The sequence below is a fragment of the Rhinolophus sinicus genome, chromosome 2 (genome assembly GCF_057876585.1).
Source record: "Rhinolophus sinicus isolate RSI-liver-muscle chromosome 2, RSI-T2T, whole genome shotgun sequence".
Classification (NCBI taxonomy): Eukaryota; Metazoa; Chordata; class Mammalia; order Chiroptera; family Rhinolophidae; genus Rhinolophus; species Rhinolophus sinicus.
The window spans coordinates 84,598,901-84,622,081 of NC_142502.1; the positions used below are offsets into that span (position 1 = coordinate 84,598,901).

Consider the following 23,181-nt stretch of genomic DNA (forward strand, 5'->3'; position numbering starts at 1 on the left):
TTGTAAAATACGGAGTTCACATGAGAGAATTCTATATTAGAAAAACAACATTCTACTAGTAAGACTGGATTTGCTGCTTCTAAGAATGGGGGAGAGCATGAGGAGTGAGTCTTCCTCAGACAGAAAATGTTGGAATTTTCTGTAGAGCTCTGGCAAAAGTTGAAAGCTGAAGTGACAGTAACCAGGTAGCCTGTTTACTAATGAGATATAAGCACGTTCAATGCCTTTGTGAAACATCATCATTGCTCTAGGTTTTCTGTGAATTTGTGTAGAAAAAAGTTTCCTCATTTCTCTATTTCAACTACTTGTAAGAAAATGGGCGAAAGTAATGGTGCTGCTGCATGACTACAGTGAAAAATGTGGCTTTCCTTATGGAGAATTCTTTTGAAAGGAAGAAAAGGCAAGAGATACGTAGGAGCCGTCCTCTCATTATTGCTTTGAAAGTGTTTTGCAAACTGAAAAGCACTAACTAAGCATCATTACCATTAATGGTTCCAGGGATTGTTTTATTTGATTGTGAAGAAAAATAAACCACTTAGCCTGCTGTGTTTGTCTGTTTTCTGATTCCTTTGGAGGGAGCTGATTGATTTTAATGACATTCAGTAATAAAGAATATCAATGCATACCATCAGTGTCTTGAGACCCAGTGACATTTTAAGAAAGGAAAAACTATTAAAGTTGTAATAATATATACCAATAACAAAAAATGAATACAAGTCACGTTTGACTTCTGCAATTACGAGAGGTGCTCACAGTGGTTACCATCAGGGTCCTGACACTTCTAATTACGGCGAACTACTGCTTGAGCAACATTGACCATAGTGTCCACTGATATACATTTTTTGGCACCCCCGGTATATTCCAGTGCCTAGGTAAAAAAAAAGAAGAATATTATTATGGTAAATAAACATGGTAACTTACACAATCACTAGTTCTGTTTATTTGAGTGTGTGTGTGTGTGTGTGTGTGTGTGCTCTAAAAAAGCAGCCATTACAACAATTAACATTTATTGTGGGCTTATTATGTGTCCAGCATTCTTCTAAAGTTTCTGTTTTCAATCCTGTTGACATTCATGAGAGGCGGATGCTATTATTATCCCCATTTTGCTGTAAGGAAGCTGAGACCCAGGGAGGTTAAGTGACTTGCCCAAGGTCACACAGGTAGTAAATGTCAGAGCCTGGATGTTTTGGTGGAAATAATGCAGTGTTTTGTGTCACCTTTATTCATCATGTTGCACAGCTGATATTTTCTGTGGAAAATTTTCAAATCATATTTGTTGCAGCTGAATTTGGGTGACCTGAGTGACAGCCATTGTTCACTTTAATTCAAAATGCAAGGAACACCTGCTTAGGGAAAGTGGTCTATTAAACTGGCTGCTATGAGAAACATGAGATAAAAGTGTGTAAAATTGTCTCAGAAATTTATATGTAGATGCTGTGATGATGATGGGGATGGTTACCATGATTGCCTACTACTGAGGATGAACCAAACATTTCATTGTCAGTGATTATATCTTAAGTGGTAAATTAGTTTACAACTCAGGTCTTAATTTGGTTTTTGTTGGACATTACGCTTTTGTTGAACATTAGTTTTAACATAATATTTTATAAATTTTTTATTCTTAAGTGGAATAATTTATATTGAGTGAAAAACCAATTGTTTGATTAAAAAATAGTGAATAGTTATTCTAATTTCTAAAAATAAAACAGAAAAGCACTGAAATACTGGATTTCGAAAGTATTTTTATTATAGACTTTGAAGCACAATCCAGTTTGACATTACTTTTTCTGGTAGATTTAGTTTAACCTAATGTCACAGATAAAATTATAACAATTTTTCATAATATAAAATAAGCTGTCTTTAGAGTAGGACTAAAACTTAATAATAGTTATTACCCAGTTACTCAGTAGGGGGTGCCTTATAATCACTGGGACCGTAATGGATTATTTAAAGTAGGTAAGACAGACTTCTCTGCTTCCATTTTTCCCCCTAAAGCTTAACCTGAGAAATAACAGTTAATATCCTTGAAAGTACAATATTCATTCATATTTAATATACCCAAACATAATGATTAAAAACAAATGCTGTTCTGAACCAAATGTACTAACTCATTTTCAGTGAAAACTATTCCAAGTGTTTGAAAATAGATTGGTATTACCTTCTGTGTTAGCTTAACGTTTTTAAACTATTTCGATTGTTTCGGTTTTATCATACATTTTTCTACTTCTAAATATTAGTCATTGGACTAAAATGTCTGACCAGTGAGCTGTTTTCCATTACTGCTGATAACTCCCAGTACCATTTTCTACTTATAGTTCTCTATTATTACATTAAATTCTATGCATACTGTCATAAATTCCAAGGCAGAAAGTAAAATAATGTACCTTTGGTGTTCCCCCATCCCTACCTCCTGTTGGAGACTCCTAGCTCAACATTATCTTCAAATCTAAACTACATTATTAAATAATAATGTTTCCACATTTTTATGTATCAAAGACATATGTAACCAACCATATATAAGGAACATGTCCTGATAATTCCCATGATGTCATCAACAGCCAATCAGATTTTCTGGTACTCATGAAGTAATCATTGTCACCATATTGATTTGATTTAATTCCAGTGAAGATCAAGGAAACTTGATGTTTTAACGAACATGTACAGTTACATTTTATAGTATATATAGCTAAATATATACCCCTTCCCACCTCTATCTAGGCCATGGTAAAAAATCTTACAATCTGCTTACTGTTTATTTCTGGCCACTCTAATGCTACCCTCAATCACCAGTCATTTTCTCCCTACAAATGAACACCTCACTGGTATAAATCTCCCTGAACCGAAGATATTTATTGTTTTCAAAATGAAAATAGCATTACATAGAGCAGAGAATTTTTAAGCCAAATTGAAGCCACAAAGACCAGAGAACACATACCTAATTATACCCTAATAAATTTTCTCTGGTCCAGGTCTTCACCAGGACTTCACATCTTTTAACCCCAGCATCATCATTTAAATATTGGGTAAACTAAAATGCCAGGTATCTTGAGGCTAGTGAAACCAGGCCGTTTGAGCACTATTCGTAAATAGTATTGCTGAAATAATTACTTTGCAAATATCTTACTAAGATGTTTATTAAATGATCCTAAAACAACCTCTGCGATGTCATCATAGTTTTAAAGATAAAATTAAACTGTCCAAAAAATGCTTTAATAGTGGTTTTTAAGTATGCCCATATTGTTATATAGAGGTCGATGATGAATTGTTCTTCATTTTTGTTGAGAATGGTGAAATTAAATAAAGCTGTTGCCGAAGTGGCTTTTGTTAGGGAAAAAATTCTTTCTTGACTGGATTTTTGTTAATGAGAGTACATTAGCAAGGAAGTTGGGTGATACCTTCCTCTGGTATTTTTCAAGGTGAAAATATTTTCACTACAGAAGCTATAACTTTGATGCATGGGCTTTATAGGAGGGTCACATTAGTTAATCAGCTACATCAAAGTGGCATCTAAGATTTTAGGTAAAAAGAATATCACATTGATGGGCAAGAGAGAAGCTCCAGCAAGCTACTAAGAGTTGGAGTTGATCGGCTGTATAGTATTAGTAATACCTCATATTGTCACCCGCACAGATGAGGCATAACAGTTGGGTGCACTCTTTCCTACGTCACACACGTAATATACCATACTGCTCTGAAAGGGCAATCAAAGGGGAAGTTGGCAGTGTGGGTTCTCTTTCTGCTTTTGTTGCTAAGTAATGCTGTGACTCTTTATGGTACGTAGCCTCTCTTAACATCTCTTGCTTTAAGATTGAGGAATGAAAGTAGGTTTTTCTGAGGGCAGTTCCAGCCAGAGATTTTTATAACTGGATTTAAAATAATTTTTTTCTGTTTTTGTTTTATTGTTAACGGGATAATCCTGTATTAACCATTTTAAAGTGAGCCGCCCAAAAGCACCAAACTCTAGCACATCCCTTAGATAAAGGAGTACCGACATAATTTTTTTTAATGTGGAAAGTTGCTTAAAGATGTGGATGTGTATGTGCGGCTTAGACAGAGAATTTGCTTTGTTATGAAATTATATGTGGGTTTTCTGATAAAAAAATTTGACTGATAGATATTTTTAAAATGTTTACCTAGGTCTCTACTCATTCATTAAATAATAGCCGAGGATAGGTAGATGCTATGATTATAAATTAAGTGAAAAGCTTTCGGAGATGTTCCAAGAACCAAGATACCCCTAGAAAATGTCTGTACTCACATCCTGTTCCTCACCTACCTTTGTCTTAATTTCAAAATTACTTTATTTCTTTTGTCAGTGTTTTAATATGAAGATTGTTTTCAGGTTTTATTTGATTTCAGTTTTTGTCTCTCTGAAGGAAACTGAATGGAAGAATCATTAACAGGTGTATTGGTTTGCTTGCTGGATAACTTTTTTTTTTAAAATCAACTTTTAGAAGTTATATATATATTTCAATTAATAATATTTACACATAGAATCATTTTCTGTTACATAGAATATTTTTGATCCACTGTCACCTGAACACCATATCAAAGGATGGGGGTGGGGGACAACATCGTTTTAGTATTGTAGTAATTTCCTGGAAGAATAGCAGTGCTTATTAAAGATATTTCCCATCAAGATCAGATAATGAACCTATTAAGTGTTTCTGAATGTGTTTGCTTTTGTGGTAGAGTCTGAATAGCCTGCTTTCTATTAAATATAAACTCTTTTCTACTGAAATAAATAGCTATTATGTATTAATTGGATGAATACCCCCAAAACCCTTTAGACATTTATGTGTAGAAGTTTATTAGTTTGAAAACTAAAAATATAGGATGCTTTCAATTTTCATTAGGTAATGGCCTGTTTTAGAAAAATAATAGAAATTGTTGCTCCTAAGGCCTATTTTTGTACTCACAGCAAAAAAAACAAACAAACAAAACATACCTCTTATTTGGTTTCTAATCCATATTTCAGGAGCTATTGGGCCAGGAAGATACTTTTGTCCGTTTTCATGGATAATGTTGCATTTATTCATACAGACATTTCCCTACATATTACACATTGAATTTTATTAATATCTCCAACCTTTCAGCTCTAAAAATTACACATTTCTGTTAATAAAATTAGCCTTTTAACTTTTCTATGAAGTGGATTGTTGCACTTAGTGGTAAGATTTTTCAAGAACTTCCCTTTTTAAAGATTTAATTTAGCTTTAGAAGTACAAAATGAAAAAGTGGTACTATTTTGTTTATAATTCAATTAGCATCCATGCACTCTTCCAAAATCATTTGCCTTTAGTAGTAACTTTAGCTAGATTACATCTACAAGACTATGTAAATCAATATTTTGAGAACATTTAACATTGTATGAAATTAAGTGTTGACAATTTTCAGGAAAACTATGCTCATTTTATTCATTATGTATTTCTCTCATGAAAATGTGAGATCTAGATATCATGATTAATATTTAACACAGTGTAATATATCTTGATTTTTATTAACATTAGAGATGATAACATTTAAAGTTGCTGTATAAACCAAATTTGCGAGGAAAAGGTAAACCAGCCCAGTTCTGCCCCAAATATGAGAATTGTTTTATGTTATCTAGTTACGCCTTTGGAAATATGATTACAAGTAACAAGGTATATATCATAAATACCAATATAATAGTACAAATTTTAAGTTGAATTAGAATGTATTAGGATCATCATTTATAGAATTGAAATCAGTTTAATAAAAAAGGAATTTAGTTATTAAATACATGGCATCTACTTAAACCTAAGTGGATTGGAGGATAAGCACAATGAAAAGTACTGGAATCTTCAATTATTATATGCTTAATTATTCCACTAGCAAAAACGATAACCTTTAAGTGACTAAGACAGTAAATTCTTTTAAGACAGTAAATTCTTTAACACAATAATTGAGCACATACTATCAAATGAGTAGTGTTAGGACACTTCCAGGCCACCAAATACACCCAATACTCTGCATTCCTATAAGCACTTCTTCCATAGCACTGCCACACTTAATATATTAATATGTTATTTACTGATGTTAATATATTAATATGTTAATATAATATATTAATATGTTAATTATATACTGATACTCATCTATTTTACTTTTTGGAAATATTATGTACATTATCAAGCATACACAAAATAGAACTTTAAATAGAAGTGCTAAAATTTTATTCCCAAACTCCTATGATCGTCTTGCATACACCTTGAAGTAATACACTTCAGTGGAAATCAGTGACCCAGGCTATGTGCTCCTAGAGAGAGGTTCTTAGTTATCTTTGTTTCTTCAGTGCCTAAGTCATAGGCAGTGCTCAGTAAAAATTTGCTGAATGAGTGAGCAAAGGGACACAGGAGAATATGAATCCACAACTTACCTTTGGACATGCTAGTTCATCGCCCAGCTGCTTACTCCAATATAAGTACCAAATTCTACTTAAAGAAAGGGGGTTAGAAGAAATTTTACCCACTGTATTTTATTATCACAATTTAAAAGCTAAGAACAATTTTTCAATTCTTGCAAAACAAACAAACAAACACAAAAGAACGCCTTATAATTCTGTTTCCAGAATGATGAAAGGAAGGAGAGAAGAGGAGGAAGAAATAATTAAAGAACTAGAGAAGATTTTTAAGGTGTCTTGGAGTTCTGAAATGCTCTAAACTGTAATTCATCTTTCATTTAATGTTTTTATGCTATATTTCAAGCATTTAGAATAATTTTTAGGAATACACAAACCACAAACTTAGATGCAAACTTAGAAGTGAAGAGATGAAGAACGTAGTGGCTAAAATTCTCAGTATCCATTTAATACAGTAGGTGTACATTTTTCTGTAGCACTCTAAACTGTATCATGCCCTTTTTCTCATCCGTATTCTCCATTGTATTACAAGTGGTATCAGGACAGTGGCACTTCATCTCTATGTCCCAGTGTTTTTGCCAGTGCTTACCATGGTGTTTGACAGATAGAGAGCAGTATTTGATGAATGGTTGAGTGTAGGAATGAATTATCTTTGTATTAGGATCATCATTTATGGAATTAATCAAAATCAGTTTAATAAAATCGGAAATCAGTTATTACATAAACAGCGCATATACTTAAACATAATAAACTAGATGACATTTTCAAAAATGTACTATCCACCTCAAATGTGAGGTTACATGTTGCTCTTCTTAGCTTTACATAAGGGTAGAATAATATTGTGCTAATGATTCAGAGTTCGACTCTAAGGACTGAATTAGGACTATTCTTATGAAAAGTTCTGTGAGGATCTCAGAATGTTTAGAGAAAGGCACTCATTCACATTTTATGGAAACTTTATTTTTAATATTGCCATGAATAAGTAGCTTCCAGGTTTGCATGTCAAGATAGTGGCAGTTGGGGAGTAAAACCCTTAGTCTCTACTAATTCTTGGCCTGGTGCCCAATCCACTGTTTAAACATCGTAACATGTGTGCATGTTTTTCTTTTTCTTATTATCAGCCCCTCAGAACAGCCTGTGTGCTTAACCACCACAGAATCAAGTGCTTGTTGAAATATTTTACTTCTTGTCTGTGAAAAATGGGCATTGATATTGTGATGTTGATGGGTATTTTATATAGTTTTTCTTTATAGTTGTTTATATATATATATATATATACACACTATATATGCATATATAATATATATATATATACTATAATATATATATATATATATATATATATATATATATATATATATGTATCCCCAACTTCACGACCACATACTGAGTTGTACCTAATAATTGTTGAATGAGTATGTTACTTATTACTTATAGAGTTCTGGTTATGGATAGATTGTTTTTGTTTTTTGTTTTTTTAAGATTCAATTTTTAGGTTTATAAAGATAATTTTGAAATAATGTTTCCTCTTCAAGGTACAAAAGTCCTCTCCCACATCTTTTCTGTAAAAGTGTCAGAGAAAGCATAAGGTTGTTTTTGCTAGAATGCCTTCTTCCAGCACGATTTTATTTATGTTCAGATGATTATTTTGTGCGCTTGAGAAAAGACAATCTGCCCTCACTTATAACTCAGCGGCTTTGGCGGTGTTGCTTATTTTGTAAAATAAAGGATGCGTAGATTTCCTTCTATTTAAATAAAACTATTAATTTTCCCCCAAAAGGCTAAGGCTTGGCTTGCTGAATTTAGTTTCAAGCAGTGTTTTTAAAGAGTGTTTGTTCAGTAGATAAAAATCTGTGCATGTGATTTTGTTTATGAAATATCTGGAGTCACTTACCGCCCTTGATCATCGCCGGGGCCTTGCATTAACCTCAGGAGGACTGCATGGTTATTAGTAACTACTAATATTCATGTCAGCAGTGCTCAGGGCTGCCTGCCATAGGAATAATTCACTCTGGAGAACAGATAGACTTGAACTTGGGCTTTAAAACAGTGACAGAACACTCGACTTCAAAGTGAGTCTCACTTCGCAGGGCAGATACTACTTAAACAGTCTGCAATTGCAATGCAGGAGAGTGGTTTTCACTGAGGGATAGGACCTGTGTAGCTACTTTTCTCCCCATTTAATATTCAAATGAGCACGATCCCCGGACGCTCACAGAATGATTTCTTCGTGGAGCTCCTGGTGTCAGGTTCTGCCTCTGCAAGCCCTTCCTGTCCCTTCCTATTTTGAACTCGGTGGTGAGCTTTCGGCGATCTCTGAACCCAAGCTGCCCCTCTCCCCAGTGGGTCTGATTTGCGCTGATGTCACCACCAAGCTGTTGCACTGCAGCCTCTCGGCCTCAAGGTACCTCCCCCTGAAACAGCTCGCTGGCTCTGAGAAGAGGCAAGGAGTCAAAAGAAAAGATGACTGCGAAGTTAAGTCACCGGAGGGCGTAGCAGCGAAGTGATAGCTGCGCGTCCGCGTCCGGAGCGCTCCGCGGGCAAAGGGACGGAGCAGATGTTGCCTAAAGAGAGAGGGCATTGCTGGAAGCGCCCTGCCTGGGACCGTACTGCTTCGAGGAGCTGGGGACAGCGCAGGAGGTCCCTGCCGGAGTTCCTTTCCTGCCTCCTCCACCGCCACCTCTGCCTCTCTCCAGCTGTAGCTAAAATGAAAACCAAACTGCGGCCACAGTTGGTCAGTTTCAAAGGATTAAGTAGTCTTGGTTTTCAGCTGAATGTGAATGACGCTGCCTGTGCCTTAGAGGAAACTCGGAGCTCTTCTTTGCTGCAATTGCCTCAGGTGGAATAAGCCTTAAGGAAGATCAGATAAGACTCTTTGGGAAATCGCTTTTTTTTTCTTTCTTTTTCTTTTTTTTTTTTTTAAGGAGAGTTTATAGAATACCATGCTTTCTGTTTACTTTAAACAGTTGCTGGATTGTACTGGCCTGGCTGTCCAAAAGTTGAATTTTTTTTTTCCTTTGGGTAGTTCTGACTAGCTTCAGAGAAGCTTAATATGGGAAGAAAAACTGCCTTTTGAATCAAGATTATTTATAGCTACTCCCCAAAAAAGTCAAAGAAAATTTTAACTTTCTTACAGCATAAGACTTATTTTTCTCTGAAGATTTGTTCTGTGCCTTGATCTGAACAATACATGGTCCCGGTGTTTGTCTTTTAAGTTTCTAAAGCATGGTTTATTTATAAAGGAGATGAAGTTTTGCAAGCCATCTTTAAGTGGATTACAGTTAACCAAAGCTCTGCCTAAATTAACATTCAGCCTGTTAAAATGCTTGCTCATTTGGAAATTTTAACCTGGAAATTTCAGATGCAAAATTAGACTAAAAAGGGAAATGGACTGACAATGGAATGTTCTTAGTGTTTGAGCCACTGTTAAGTGTTTGTCTGTGTTTTTTTGTTTTTTGTTTTTTTTTTCTGTGTTTTGGAGTATGTGAAAGGGAACTTTGGGGGCTGGGGAAGGAGATTTCTGTTCTGTGTTCTTGATGCACTTTATTTTTTAGAATCATTCTAAAGACTACCAGATAAAAGGATAGTTGCATTTAGACTGATGCACTGATGATGACCTTAAAGACCTCATGTATTTACGACGTACATGTATTTGAGCATGTGTCTTTATGCTAAAGACACTTTATAGTTCTGTTCAGTAGTACGCTTTTTTGAAAGATGCTTTATCTTATTTCTTGTTTTTTGTGTCAAGAGCTGCAGTATTTGCTTTAACTTTCTACAAAATGGGGAAGCCACTCAGCAGACCAGACTGTTTGCGCCAGAATCCCCCATGCGTAGGGAAGGGTGAAGAAGAGGAGGACCTAAATATCGAAGACTGTTACGTTCCACAGCGGTCGATCTATGATACTGTTAGACTAAATGAACAGATAGACTCGGGTTCAAAAGGTAGCCTGTCTTCCAGGCATTTCACAGACCGGACCTTACCCTATAGTCACAGAACACTGGATGTTAGTTCGTTATGCTCCAACGGTGCCCTTGCATCTTCCAGTGTGTTTGAGCTGAAAGGTCGTGAAGCTAACAAACTAGATGAAAAGATGATCTTTGATGCGCTCAAACTAAATAGCGATATCATTCGAACCACAGGATTACCCAAAGCCAAATCTCACGCAGAAAAGAAAGAGCATAGACGGTCATGGCGAATGTTTGTCCCAGCCAATTTTATGGATTATGCAAACAAAAGTGAAAGCTCTTTTGTTGAACCTACTGATATGTCAGATGCTGTTACCAAGGCCAGCAAGTGCAGATGGGGGACTAATTCTCTTACATCGGAGGAGGAGGACTCTGGTTTATGTAGCCCTCCAGCAGAGAGGGAAGAAAAACAGGGCATTTTAACTGGAGACCAGTCACGGATTGGAAGCTTGCCTTCTGCTGAAGATATTCATATAGCAGAACAATATAGACCATTTTTTTCTGTCAATTCCACTAGCGAACAGAAAATCCCATTGCTTTCTTGTAGAAGTGCCCACCCGGATGAAAACTACAAAATGATTTTACATGATGTCTCTGCCCTAGAAGAAACAAAACGTGTACATGGTCCAAGGGAAATCCATGGTGAAATTTGCTGTCTGCAGAATGATTTGCAAGAGAGCACTGTTAAGTATGACTCATTAATTATGCCAAGAGATAGAGAAAATGAGGGTGTTTCTAATCCTGGAGAAGAAGGGAAAACATGTGGACCAGGAGAATTCCACATCATAGCACAAAGTAGGGAATTTATGGAAGATTCTCCTGAGGATTTAGATCTCTCTCATTCAGATTTGGGGGGACATGATGTAGATTGTGATAGCACAAGTTTAGTAGAAAATGTGACACTGTTGACACGATGTGACTTGGAAGAATCCAACAGAGCATCTAAAGAGGAAGTGGAGGCTCCCTTTTCTGCCCAGGAGATGGAGGTGATACATATGAAGTGCTCCCCGAAATTCATACCAGTAATAAAGAAAGCAGCTCCCAGAAAAACAAGGGCCCAGGCAGGAATATTGGACACAGTCTGTAATGGCTTTCAGTCAGTTCAGGTAACTAATGGAAATGGGAAACTCTGCAGTGCCAAAAGTTTGTATTTCTGTTCAAAGTGGTCACTAGTGTCTTTGATAAGGATCAAATCCAGTCTTTTACTTTGGGGGTTTGACTAGTACCCTGCAAGATACCAGGCATTGATGCATTGATCATTATAACCAATTAGTTAGGGACCATTTTTGAGGAGAATGATTATTCCCAGCTGTTTATAGAGTCCTGTTATTGATTGTGCAGATGTTGGCTGTTTCCTTTCATTTAGAATGCCTCCACTGTGAATTTATGTTCCCATTCGGCTTTTACACACATTGCGGTTTAAGACACTGCCATTTAAGGGCAGTTATACTGGATTTATTAAGCTTGAGAAGCTTAGTCACGAAGGTACAAACACAACATTATATTGTTGTGGTCTGTGAAGTACTCTACTCAAATTCAGGATGTTTTCAAATGTGCTGAAAATTTTCCCTCAAGTAGCTCTGCTTATGGAAGTGCAGAAGTTATTGTGCTGTATTTTACAGTCGTTATAGTTCCTAACTTTGTGTGATTATTTTTGTGAGTGGTGAATGAGGTAAGAAAGTAAAGGGTGCAGCCTTGTAATAAGTAGAGGTTGTTTGTCAAGCCTGTAATTTTTTTCTTCCCACTTAGATTGAAGTTCAGCTATTTTGGTACTTTTACTAAGCTCTTCTGGTAAACTTTGCCTTAGAGTAATTTTATTTTATTTTAAGCTTTTCTGTGTTTGTGTGCTGATGGATTAGGCTGGGGGAAAGCCTCTTTTGATAAATATTATGTTACACTGAGAGATAAGGAATTTGGACAATATCAGAAAAGTTCCTCTTTTCAGTCTGTGAAATAATTGCTCTAGTCAGCGATGCCCTTTCCTTGAGCATGCTTTAAATGTCATGGTGGTTTAAAGGCTCGGCAAAGTATTTTTTTTAATGCAAATGATCTTGCAGTTTATTTGTAGGAAGTAATTAAACTCCTAGGAGTATGTAGATCCTTCAGTAGTTATTTTTTTTAACACTTAGTATATTTTTTGTAGCACTTCAGAAAATTACCACAGACTCACCTAGACCTAGTCTGATATATAACCCTAAAATTAATTTCTTTAAAATCAAGATCAGAGAGTAAAGGTAAGGTAGTTTATCAGAATATTATGTTAGGTTTCTGTGTCCTGCAAATTATGTGAGAGCGAGAATAGAACTTTTCCCCAAATCCTTATATACCAGATAAGTTCTTGCAGTTAAGAATGTAGCAGCTCCCCCTCCTCCATTTTTTGTAAGTAGTAAAACTTATCCACAGCTATTAGTTCCTAGAAGTTGCAACTTAGAAAGTGATGTAGAAAATAAATAGAATCATAATACAACACCAAATTCTATTTTCATCACCTTGCTGCAGCTTTCTATTGCCTTATTAGGTAAATTACTGCCTTTTAAAAAATTGTGATAACTTATGTTTTTTTCTTAGTTACTTGGGGGAATTCTCATAATTTCGTTGGTTATGTGTAGTTGACTTTTTATATTTAGCAGTGTAATACAGAAACAACTAGCCAGTGTGGAAATGGTCTGTATGGATTTTCTATAGAAAAATTTTGTACTTTTATGTAGGAGGCGACTTTTAGAGGAAATGATCATTTATTTGTTTGCTATTCCTTAATGTACTCGTTCTTACAATAACCCAGAAGTATGCTGCTCGCTAATCCTTGGGGCAGAGTCTGAGAGTTTGTCTCTTGCAGCCTCTACATCTTTCAAAATTATTTTCCGTACTGTGTCTGTAATGTTTTAAAGTACTCTTTTGATATTTGCCTTTATTATGTTTTTATATATTCTGTTTTAACTGTTCATTCACTTGGACTATTGATATATTTATATAGTACGCTACAGTATAATGACTCAGAGCCTCACACCTTGTCTTATCTTAGTATCTAGCTGAAACTTTCCTTCCTTAGTTAATTTATTTTCTTCATGGCATCCTTCAAGCCTTGTATAATAAACATTTGTATTATCTGTGAAAGAGTGGATCTGCCCCCAGTATTGTCTGTTGAGGGGTAGATATCACTCACCCCATGATATAAATATAATTTTTCTATATTGATATTCATTTGGCAAATAATTATTGGGTATATAACAATGTTAGGTACTATGGTAGGTCCACGGCATGGAACTACTTACTGTAAGGAAAATTTCTGCTTTCATGGAACTTGCATTTTACTCTAGCACATTAGATCTTTTGACAGTTACAGGCAACTGGGGACTGTATGTTGGATGGGAGGGAGAGTCGGGGTGAGAGAGCTAGAAAGCTGCTAACAGTGCAGGCAGTGACCAGAGAGTAACCAGAGTTGCTGCGCTATGATCATCCAGGGAGTGACGTCTGCGTGCCTCTTGCAAGCCCATCAGATTCTTGATAGACATTGAGGGGGCTAGATGTGTAGGGATCCATGCGATTGCAATGCCTGCCTATATCGTTTTTCTTTTCCATACATGCATTTTGGCCCCTCTGGCAAGCCATAGATTGGTCTCTTGGCTCACCTCATCATCTTGTCAGTGATTCTTATTTCCAATTTGAGTCTCAAACTTCATTGCTAACTAACAGAAGCCATCCTTAGAAGAGTAGGTAAGAATTTTTGTACTAGGTAGCTGGGCTCATCTTGGGCCCATCTTACTATTTTGTTCCTTAGCATTTTTCATACAATTTTTTCCTAGAGTTAAACTGGAATGATAGGAAATTTCTAGTGCTATGATAATGAAGCAATAAAGAGAGGACAAATGTACTATTTTCTTGGTTTTATAGGTAAGCTGATGAAATGTACTTAGAATATTTTTCTTTAATATTCCTGAATGGTTTTGGTAATAAATGTTATGAATTTGTATTTAGTCTAATTTCTTACAATTATTAATAAGGCAACTACAACATATGAATAGGTAACAAAAATTATATTTATTTCTAATCATTGATACTTAATAATTAAACAAATGTTTATATTTGATGGTTATTAGGTAATATAATTCGTATTATTATTGCTCCTCCAACTGCAGGTATTTCAAAAAGAGGAGATTGAGCCCTTGCAGGTAAAACAGCAAGACGTAAACTGGTTAGGTCAAGGCCTGATTCAGAGTGCTGCTAAAAGCACCAACACCCAGGGTTTGGAGCATGACCTGGATGATGTCAACACAAGGTGGAAGACTCTCAATAAGAAGGTAATTTTCTCCTGCCCATTTGTTGCTATTTCTATTGTTTATTATTCACTAGCATTTGTTGTGACCACTGATCATACTTATAGTAGCCGGACTTCCCTAAACATGCCTACTTCTTTATGTTGCTGTAAACTTAGACGGCCCAAACTCAGATGCCCACAGAGCTCAGTAGTGAGCATAAATGAAAGAAACAAGCTGGGTGAAATAGGGCCTCTCCTTGTCATTATCTCTACTTGGACGGAAACACAATAGTGCAAGTGTGATGGCCGGTGGCCCATGACATCGTCCTGTGTTGAGAGAGCACACACACCTCTGAAAGTACAGTAGCTGCTTCCCCGCCGCACATCAGTGCCTTGTCGGAGTCTTACTGTTGCCAAAGAGAACACTAACGTTCAAAAGAACCTGGAAATCTCACTTTTTATATGAAATCTTCTAATTTTCAAACGTCAGCAACTAATTTCACACTGTATAATAGGCCACACTGTGCAAGTGAAAATCAGCCCTGGACTTAGGGTTTGCTACCCTCATTAAAGAGCATTGATTCCAAATATTATTTTACTTATCAGATGTAGATCCCACCTTATAAAAATTATCTGTGAGGGAGAACACTGGAAAACAGTGCTCTGATGTCTTAAAGAGATAACGCTGACACACAATGGCAGATCTTCACATGACACAAATGATCAGAAAATCGTTACCAGAGGCAGAGCTTATCAGGTGGTGGTGGTTATTGTTCTTGTACCGATTTTTGCTGCCTTGAAATCGTAATCATTGCCAAGTCTCAGACATACATTTATCATTGTTTAAAGTCTGATTTATATTGTAGTGCTCTTCAAATATTGTTGGACTGCAGTGTCAGGTGAAAATATATTCCCTAGTGCTTAAAATATCTTGCCAACTACTTTTTTAGTCCAAAAGGAAAAGATCTATGAGAAGGGCAATAGGATATATCTTTGTAGGCCGCAGGGACTCCATTTAATAGAAGACAAAGCCCCTGGTCTGTTAAAAAAAGGACTCAGAGCTTGGAGCTGCAGAATTTAATGGGATACTTTATAATCATTTTGCCTAGCAAAACATAATTCTGATTCTGTCTGTTATATTACTTTTTTTTAATCTTAGTCTTTTTTAAAATTTTTATCTTTATCCCTAATATTTATCAGTAGGAAATAGAAATTAATTTCAGGGATAATGATAAAAAATGACTAATGAATTGTTTCTAAAATACTAGAATCATTCATTGCTAATCATAAATGCATTGGATATTTCCCAAATCTCAAAGATTTTGTCATCTACATTGACTGTTTGGGATGGTAACCTTATCTTCTTGGCTTACTGCTGACGTATGACTCCTTTCTGCCCCCCGCCTGCCACTATCAATGCTTTGGGTAAATCTTGAATGAAAAGGAAAAGAAGATTTGTGACTAACAGAAAGATTAAACATGAAAAGTGGTGGCCGGTGGGCAAATTTGTTATTTTATTAAGCAAGTAAGTAAGTTGGAACCACTGGAACCTTGCAGGTGGCCCAGCGAGCAGCCCAGCTGCAGGAGGCCCTGCTGCATTGTGGGAGGTTCCAGGACGCCTTGGAGTCCCTGCTCAGCTGGATGCTGGACACCGAAGAGCTTGTGGCCAATCAGAAACCACCGTCAGCTGAGTTCAAAGTGGTGAAGGCCCAGATACAAGAGCAAAAGGTAATTCAGTGATGCTTTTGTATTGTGTTTCATGTTCCTCTTACTAAAATGAGAGTAAACATTTACCTTGTGACTCTGTTTATTTATATGGATAGGATATCCTAGTAACTGGTTATCGACATTATTTTGTTGGTCATTCAGCAGATATTTATGGAACATCTGCCATGAATCCGGCATCGCTCCAGGTGCTGGAGATACATCACTGAATAAAAAACATAAAAGTTCCTCATGGAGTTTTAAGGTTTAGTGGGAAGGGAATTATAGGGAGGGAGAAACAGTAAACAAAGTAAATAACTAAACTGTGATAAGTTAACAAGTAATGACTAAAGCAGGGATGGGAGGTAAAAATTAGGAAGTGATAGCAAGGATGGGGGACAGGAAGTGCTAGAGTGGAGGATGCATGTGTGTGTGTGTGTGTGTGTGTGTGTGTGTGTGTACGCGTGCAATTTTAAATACTGTAGTCAAAGACCTCACTCACTGAAAAGGTGACTTTGGACAGAAATATCATTGTTCCCTTACATATTAGGTTGATCCATATAAAACTGCCTTTTTTATAGATTCAATACGGGCAGTTTCTTTTGGTTCAACCTATACTAAAGAGGCAAATATTTTTTTTGATTCGTATATGCTAAGGAATGTGCTGTTGTGTCTTTTGGCACTACTAATACAGGGCCAAGTTGGAAAAACACTCATCTTTCCAAGAGGGATGATAACTACTTGGGACCACACATACAGTTTTTGTGCTCCTGAGGGCGCAGTCAGTTAGAAAGCATTAGTGATGTTTTCAGTATTAATTTTTCAGCCGTGACTTGGAAGGTCATATGGAAGGGGCCTGCAACACAGCACATTGGTAAGGTGTCTCCTGTGCGAAACTAAAAAGAAGGGAACGTACTAAGAGGCTCAATTTAGTTTGGAATTTACTAATATCTCTCTCAAAATTCTTTAAAGACTTTAGTATATTGGGAAATTAACCTATTAGAAATAGAGTTAGAGTTAAGAATTAAAGAAACATCACAGGAAACACATGGCATTTGTGTGTTTTTTAAATAATATATATAATATACAATATGTAGTAAAATAACATATAATATGTAGAATATAATAATATTCAAAATATAAGGTGTTATATATAATAATATAACTGCTACCATTCACAATTTAATTTAAACCTTTATACTTCTCCCAGAGTTATTGACTATGCTTTTCTGAGGAAACCTATTTGCTGATTTTGCTTTCTTAATTGCCAGAGGCTTTGCTATTAAAGTTTATCAAAAGTAATCCACTTAATTAGTTTTCTTTAGTGCCTCAACCACCTGTTGGACTTAGATTTTTTTTTTAATCACTCTAACCTGTGTCTAGATAGTTTGTGTTTCTTCTCCTTTTTAAATATGTTCCTCTACCTCCTGCTTCGGTGGTCTTATTCTCAAAATGCAAGTGAGCTAATACTCTTGTAGCTTGTTACTTCTGGGTAGCTGTCCATTTCTTTAATCCTTAACTATGAGTCAGCATCAGATGAAGGAGACAGTGAAGTAGTTAGTGTTTTATCTACCTGTGCTTTTCTCATTCCGGTTAACAGTGCCTGTGCATAGCGCTTGCTCATGAAATATTTGTTTTGTTTAGAAAAGAGCAAGGTAATCCCGAGTTCTGGCCACCTGTATCAAATATTCAATTCTAGGCTTCTCGAAATGTTTGCTGAGAATTAAATTGATTTTTTTTTCCCCTCCTGCTAAATCCTGAAATATTAGTCTTATTTTACTAGCATTGTGGATTTCTGACGTGTTCCACCCTCCATTCCTTTTGGAGGTTATATTTAAAGGCTCTCTTTCAGTTTTCATCCTCAGGAAGGTTTTAGGAGCTGGTCCCACCAGTAGAAAGAGCCAAGAGCCTCGAGTTTTAGTCTCAGTGGCTTGTGAATTTGGTCTGAGTCTCAACTTCCCTGTCTGTACTGGATTGTTTAACATCAAACAAGGTTTTGAATAATGGGAGAGATCATTGTTGAATGTTTAGAACACTCCTATTTCATTACAATAAGGGGGGTTTGACACGTTCCGTGCAGTGGAATTACCCTAAGCAGCACCTTCTACCCCATTATTTTATATTAAAAATTATTGATTTGGTGGCCTTATCAGTATTTGTTTTATCTATTTTGGAAGCCCCTACCACAATGTCTGACACAATAGTAATAACTCATTAAGCAAAATGAGTTATTTTTAAAATCCTACTTCTCAGATCCTTTTTCTTCAGAATCCATACAAAATATGTATTTTGGTCTCATATCAAAAGTACTTACAATATAGTTTCCTTTATGTTGATACAAGTATTCCTTTAACCTTTGGGGGGGGTTATTTATTGTTTTGCCTCAAGCTTCTCCAAAGATTGTTGGATGACCGCAAATCTACTGTGGAGGTAATCAAACGTGAAGGAGAAAAAATTGCTGCCACAGCAGAACCTGCAGATAAAGTAAAGATTTTGAAACAACTGAGTCTCTTGGATAGTAGATGGGAGGCCTTGCTTAATAAAGCTGAAACAAGGTAACTTACACACTACTTCCAATCTTTTGAAAGAGTAGCAATGGTTTTAATAGTAATATTTTATATTTTGGTAATACATACTTTTCTTGTTATTTTTCTATGTTTGTCATTTATGTGAACATAGATAGCAGGGCCTGTGGTGCCTGCCTTTCTCCTCATTCCTCTAATGGTAGTCAGTGTCTTATAGTCACTGGATATATCCCAACTCTTTGTTTTATGAAAAGCATTTCTCTCAGGGGCAATTTATTCATGTGTTTCTTACATAGTCATTGCCCATCTACTATGTATCAGGCACAGAACTAGGCTTTGGGTTACAGGGATGAGCTGAACCTATCATCTGTACCATAGGGTACTCCTCGTAGATTTTATAGAATTGGAAAGTAATGACAAATGTGATGTTTCAAAGCAAAAACACAGGGTTCTATAGGAGCATATAATAGGAAGAACCTAGTCTGAGGGTAGGGAAGTGACAGATAAGCTATGTTTTAAAGGAGGAGTAGGAGTCAGCTAGGAAATGAGGCAGGTGCTGTCACATATCTGAAGGCCAGGAAGCCTAGATTATGGCCCCACTGGGCTTTGGCGCTCAAAGTTTTGTCATTACATTTCTGCATCCTCTCTATTGGCACCCCACTGACCATTTTTGAGTAGCGGCTACATTAAGTGTAGCCACATAAACTTGTTGGGTTGAAAATAGATGAACCACTGAACAGAATGAATATTTCCATAAATATCTACCTCCTTTCGAGCTAAAATGGTGAAAAGAAGGATTTGACTAATGTTGAATTATGGAGCACAATTAATTGTAGTTCAAGGACCATAAAGTAAAGTACTCCTAAGGAGGCTAAAAGTTTCACGTTGACCTTCATATGTGTCAGTAGATTATTCCTTTTCGGTAATGCCCAAGGACATTGTGCACTGGCTGCCATGGGAGATACCTCTCTTTTAAAAGAAAAAAATAAATGTGTTCAATAAATGTTATCTTATTGTCATTATTACTTCTGCTGTTGTGTTATTACTGTTGTTATTATTATGATAACTATTATTATTCTAAGTATTATAACCAGATTACTTAAGACTTTCATAAGATTCAGCCACTTGAGGTAGGTCTGTTGTTCAATTTTAGTTTTATTTAATAGGAGAACTATATTAACCTGTTCTTTAAATGTGAGAGATTTTAATTTTAAGCTTAGATGTTTTCTACAAAAAAAATGTTTAGACTAGAATGCAGGAGCATGAGTGAAGATTTCTGTTGACTATTTCATACATTCTTCATTCCTAAATGACCTTTGTCTTGGCACGTTTGTAGGAACCGTCAGTTGGAAGGTATCTCGGTGGTAGCACAGCAATTTCACGAAACCTTAGAACCACTGAATGAGTGGCTTACAACCATAGAAAAGAGGCTGGCGAATTGTGAGCCCATAGGAACCCAAGCGTCTAAACTTGAGGAACAAATTGCACAGCACAAAGTAAGATACCCATCACACATTAGTAAGATTCAGTTTTCCACTTCTTTCGTGGTTTCATGACATAAATTTGAGTTACGTATTATTGTTGTGTTACGCATAATTGCACATTAAATCCATTTCAAATGGCATCCATTTATTCTATTTATGTTTTCATTTTTATTTGTCCATTCTGTTTGTTTTTCTCTTTTTTTAAACTTCATTTAGGCCTTAGAAGATGACATCATCAATCACAATAAACATTTACACCAGGCTGTTAGCATTGGCCAATCCTTAAAGATTTTGAGCTCCAGGGAGGATAAAGATATGGTGCAGAGTAAATTAGACTCCTCTCAAGTATGGTACATTGAGATTCAAGAGAAAAGTCACAGCAGGTCTGAGCTCCTCCAGCAGGCCTTATGTAATGCTAAGATTTTTGGGGAAGATGAAGTTGAGCTGATGAATTGGCTGAATGAAGTACATGGCAAACTGAGCACGCTCTCGGTCCAGAATTACAGCACTGAGGGGCTGTGGGAGCAGCAGTCTGAACTTCGGGTATTTTGATTTATTTTATTTTACTTTCATTTCAGTTGTCATTATTTTCTGAATCTTCCTTATTTCCATATTATTTTTATGTTTGTTATGATTTAGGTTCGTTATGAATTGCTATACTCAAAAAAGACTTTACCTGTGCATACAGATTACTTTTAAGGAAGTTATTTAAAAAAAAAAGAGATTGGATTTATCCAACAGCTGGATTTCTCACTTTTCATTTGCTTTTTATGGTTGTATGCAAAGACCCATAATTAACCAGTACTCCAGTATCTTCACATAGCTCACTTTCATAGGATCCTATGTGTTTTCTGAAAAGGAGAGTGCTGTGGTTATGGTAGATGAACCTGGGACATGGGCCACAATGGTGGAAAGAGGAGGGTAAACAGGGAACAATAATGGATATTTGAAAATGTGAGATGTTTACTCAAATATATCTCTACAAAACCCAGTTAAAGTCCTCTGATGTTGACTAATGCTAACGCTTCTTTAATTTTCCCCCCCCACACAAAAATGGTACCTGCATTTTAGGTTCTGCAAGAAGACATACTACTCAGAAAACAAAATGTAGATCAGGCATTGCTAAATGGTTTAGAACTACTTAAACAAACAACAGGTGAGATATCTTTCAAATTAAATAATCATGGAGTGAACGTTTTGCATTGCTTTTAAAACATTTTAGGGATGGGGAAAAACAAAAACTTCATAATTTTGGGGTCCCTCCGAGACTTCATTCTGGAGAATGCTTTTAGGACTGATCAAGGAGGGATGGGGTGGGGATATGATCTGACTTTTTTTCTTATGATCTCACTTGAGTTCTTAATAGAAGTCGGGTGTATTACTCATAACACAAAGTGCTGTGGCACAGAATCTGGTCAGAGAGGCTCACAGCATAGTTATATTAGTTTTCCATTTGTGGAAGGCATTCGTTCTAGATGAGCACATAGGTTATAGATTTTTTTTTTTTTTTTTTTTTTTTTTAATTTTAAGCTAGATTGCATTCAGTGACACATACTGTGGCTATACCAAGGCTTCATGCTTGAACTTCCTAAGAAAGCATGTCTTCATGCTTGAACTTCCTAAGAAAACAGATAGATACAAAGTAACTTGTTTTAGTATTTCCTTTGGCCATAGGAAAGTTTCACTGAACTATATCCAGTTCAGCATGTGTATGCGATAGGGTCAAATACCATTTGTTATGGGTTGGAGGAATTCATTATAGTATTTAGAGCCTTGAACTAGAAGTGTGAAATCCAGGATACAATTTCTCTGTGTGTCTGAAAATGAGGTAGAAGAATAGTGCAAATGAGTGTACTATTTTTAATATGTGCACACACATGCACACACATGCGTACACACATATGCCAGGCACTGTTCTAAACACTTTGCAAATATAAACTCATTGAGTTTTTATCACAGCCTTATGAAGTAGGTTCTATTCTTATCCTCATGTAATGATAAGTAACCAGCGGCACAGAGAGGTTAAGTATCTTGTGCAAGGTAACAAGGCGAAAGTCAGTAGTTTTAGACTACAAAGTCAGTATTTGAACCCAGACAGTTTTTAACCCGTCTGCTTGAGAGCTGAAAGCACCATACAGATAGATGCAAAGGCGATGCTTTCCGCATAACTGAAGATACTATACTCCTTTCCAGTTTTCATATTTGCATTTTCAGACCTGTTTAGAGTTGCCAGAAATCCTGGGAATGATTAACACCTAGAAAAGAGCTTCTCTTGAGTCAGAACTTCTTTAGAAAAATGTCTCCTATTATTTTTTTTACCCCCAGAAACATCTCATCAGTGTACAATAATAGCTGAAGAAACCCTTCCCTGAGATATAACATGCCTTTGAAATTTTAGGTGATGAAGTTTTAATAATTCAAGATAAATTGGAGGCCATTAAAGCACGGTACAAAGACATTACTAAATTGAGCACGGATGTAGCCAAGACCCTGGAACAGGCCTTGCAGCTTGCGCGGCGTCTGCACTCCACACACGAGGAGCTCTGCACCTGGCTGGACAAGGTGGAGGTGGAATTACTTTCATATGAAACCCAGGTTCTGAAGGGAGAAGCGGCGAGCCAAGCACACATGCGACAAAAAGTATGCTCTGATTTATACACTTGTATCTGTTGGTTATCTTTTAGGGAGTTGTATGCACACAGGGATGAAATGATATTTTTCTCGGTCATTACTAATATGCTGAAGGATACCTTGGTGGGCAGGGACCTGACAGAAATTGGCAGCGGATCAACTGTTTAAACTTGTAGGAGCTCAGAGATGAAAACACTCTGATAATTTGTTTTTAGTGTCTCATGGTTGGGA

The 23,181-nt window shown here is 36.3% G+C and overlaps 1 protein-coding gene across 32 annotated transcripts in view; it reads left to right on the forward strand.

Annotated features, from left to right (window-relative positions):
* DST (dystonin) overlaps positions 1–23,181 on the forward strand; it is a 428,859-nt gene that overhangs the window by 338,579 nt on the left and 67,099 nt on the right. For 28 of the 32 annotated variants that reach the window (XM_019734620.3, XM_019734625.3, XM_019734626.3 and 25 more), the window contains 7 exons: positions 14,488–14,649; positions 16,164–16,334; positions 18,699–18,865; positions 20,172–20,331; positions 20,536–20,862; positions 21,391–21,475; positions 22,718–22,959. In XM_019734620.3, coding sequence (XP_019590179.3) covers positions 14,488–14,649; positions 16,164–16,334; positions 18,699–18,865; positions 20,172–20,331; positions 20,536–20,862; positions 21,391–21,475; positions 22,718–22,959 — 1,314 coding nt within the window. The remainder of the gene's footprint in view (positions 1–14,487; positions 14,650–16,163; positions 16,335–18,698; positions 18,866–20,171; positions 20,332–20,535; positions 20,863–21,390; positions 21,476–22,717; positions 22,960–23,181) is intronic. The other 4 variants (XM_019734633.3, XM_074333130.2, XM_019734648.3 and 1 more) reach the window with 1 other exon arrangement.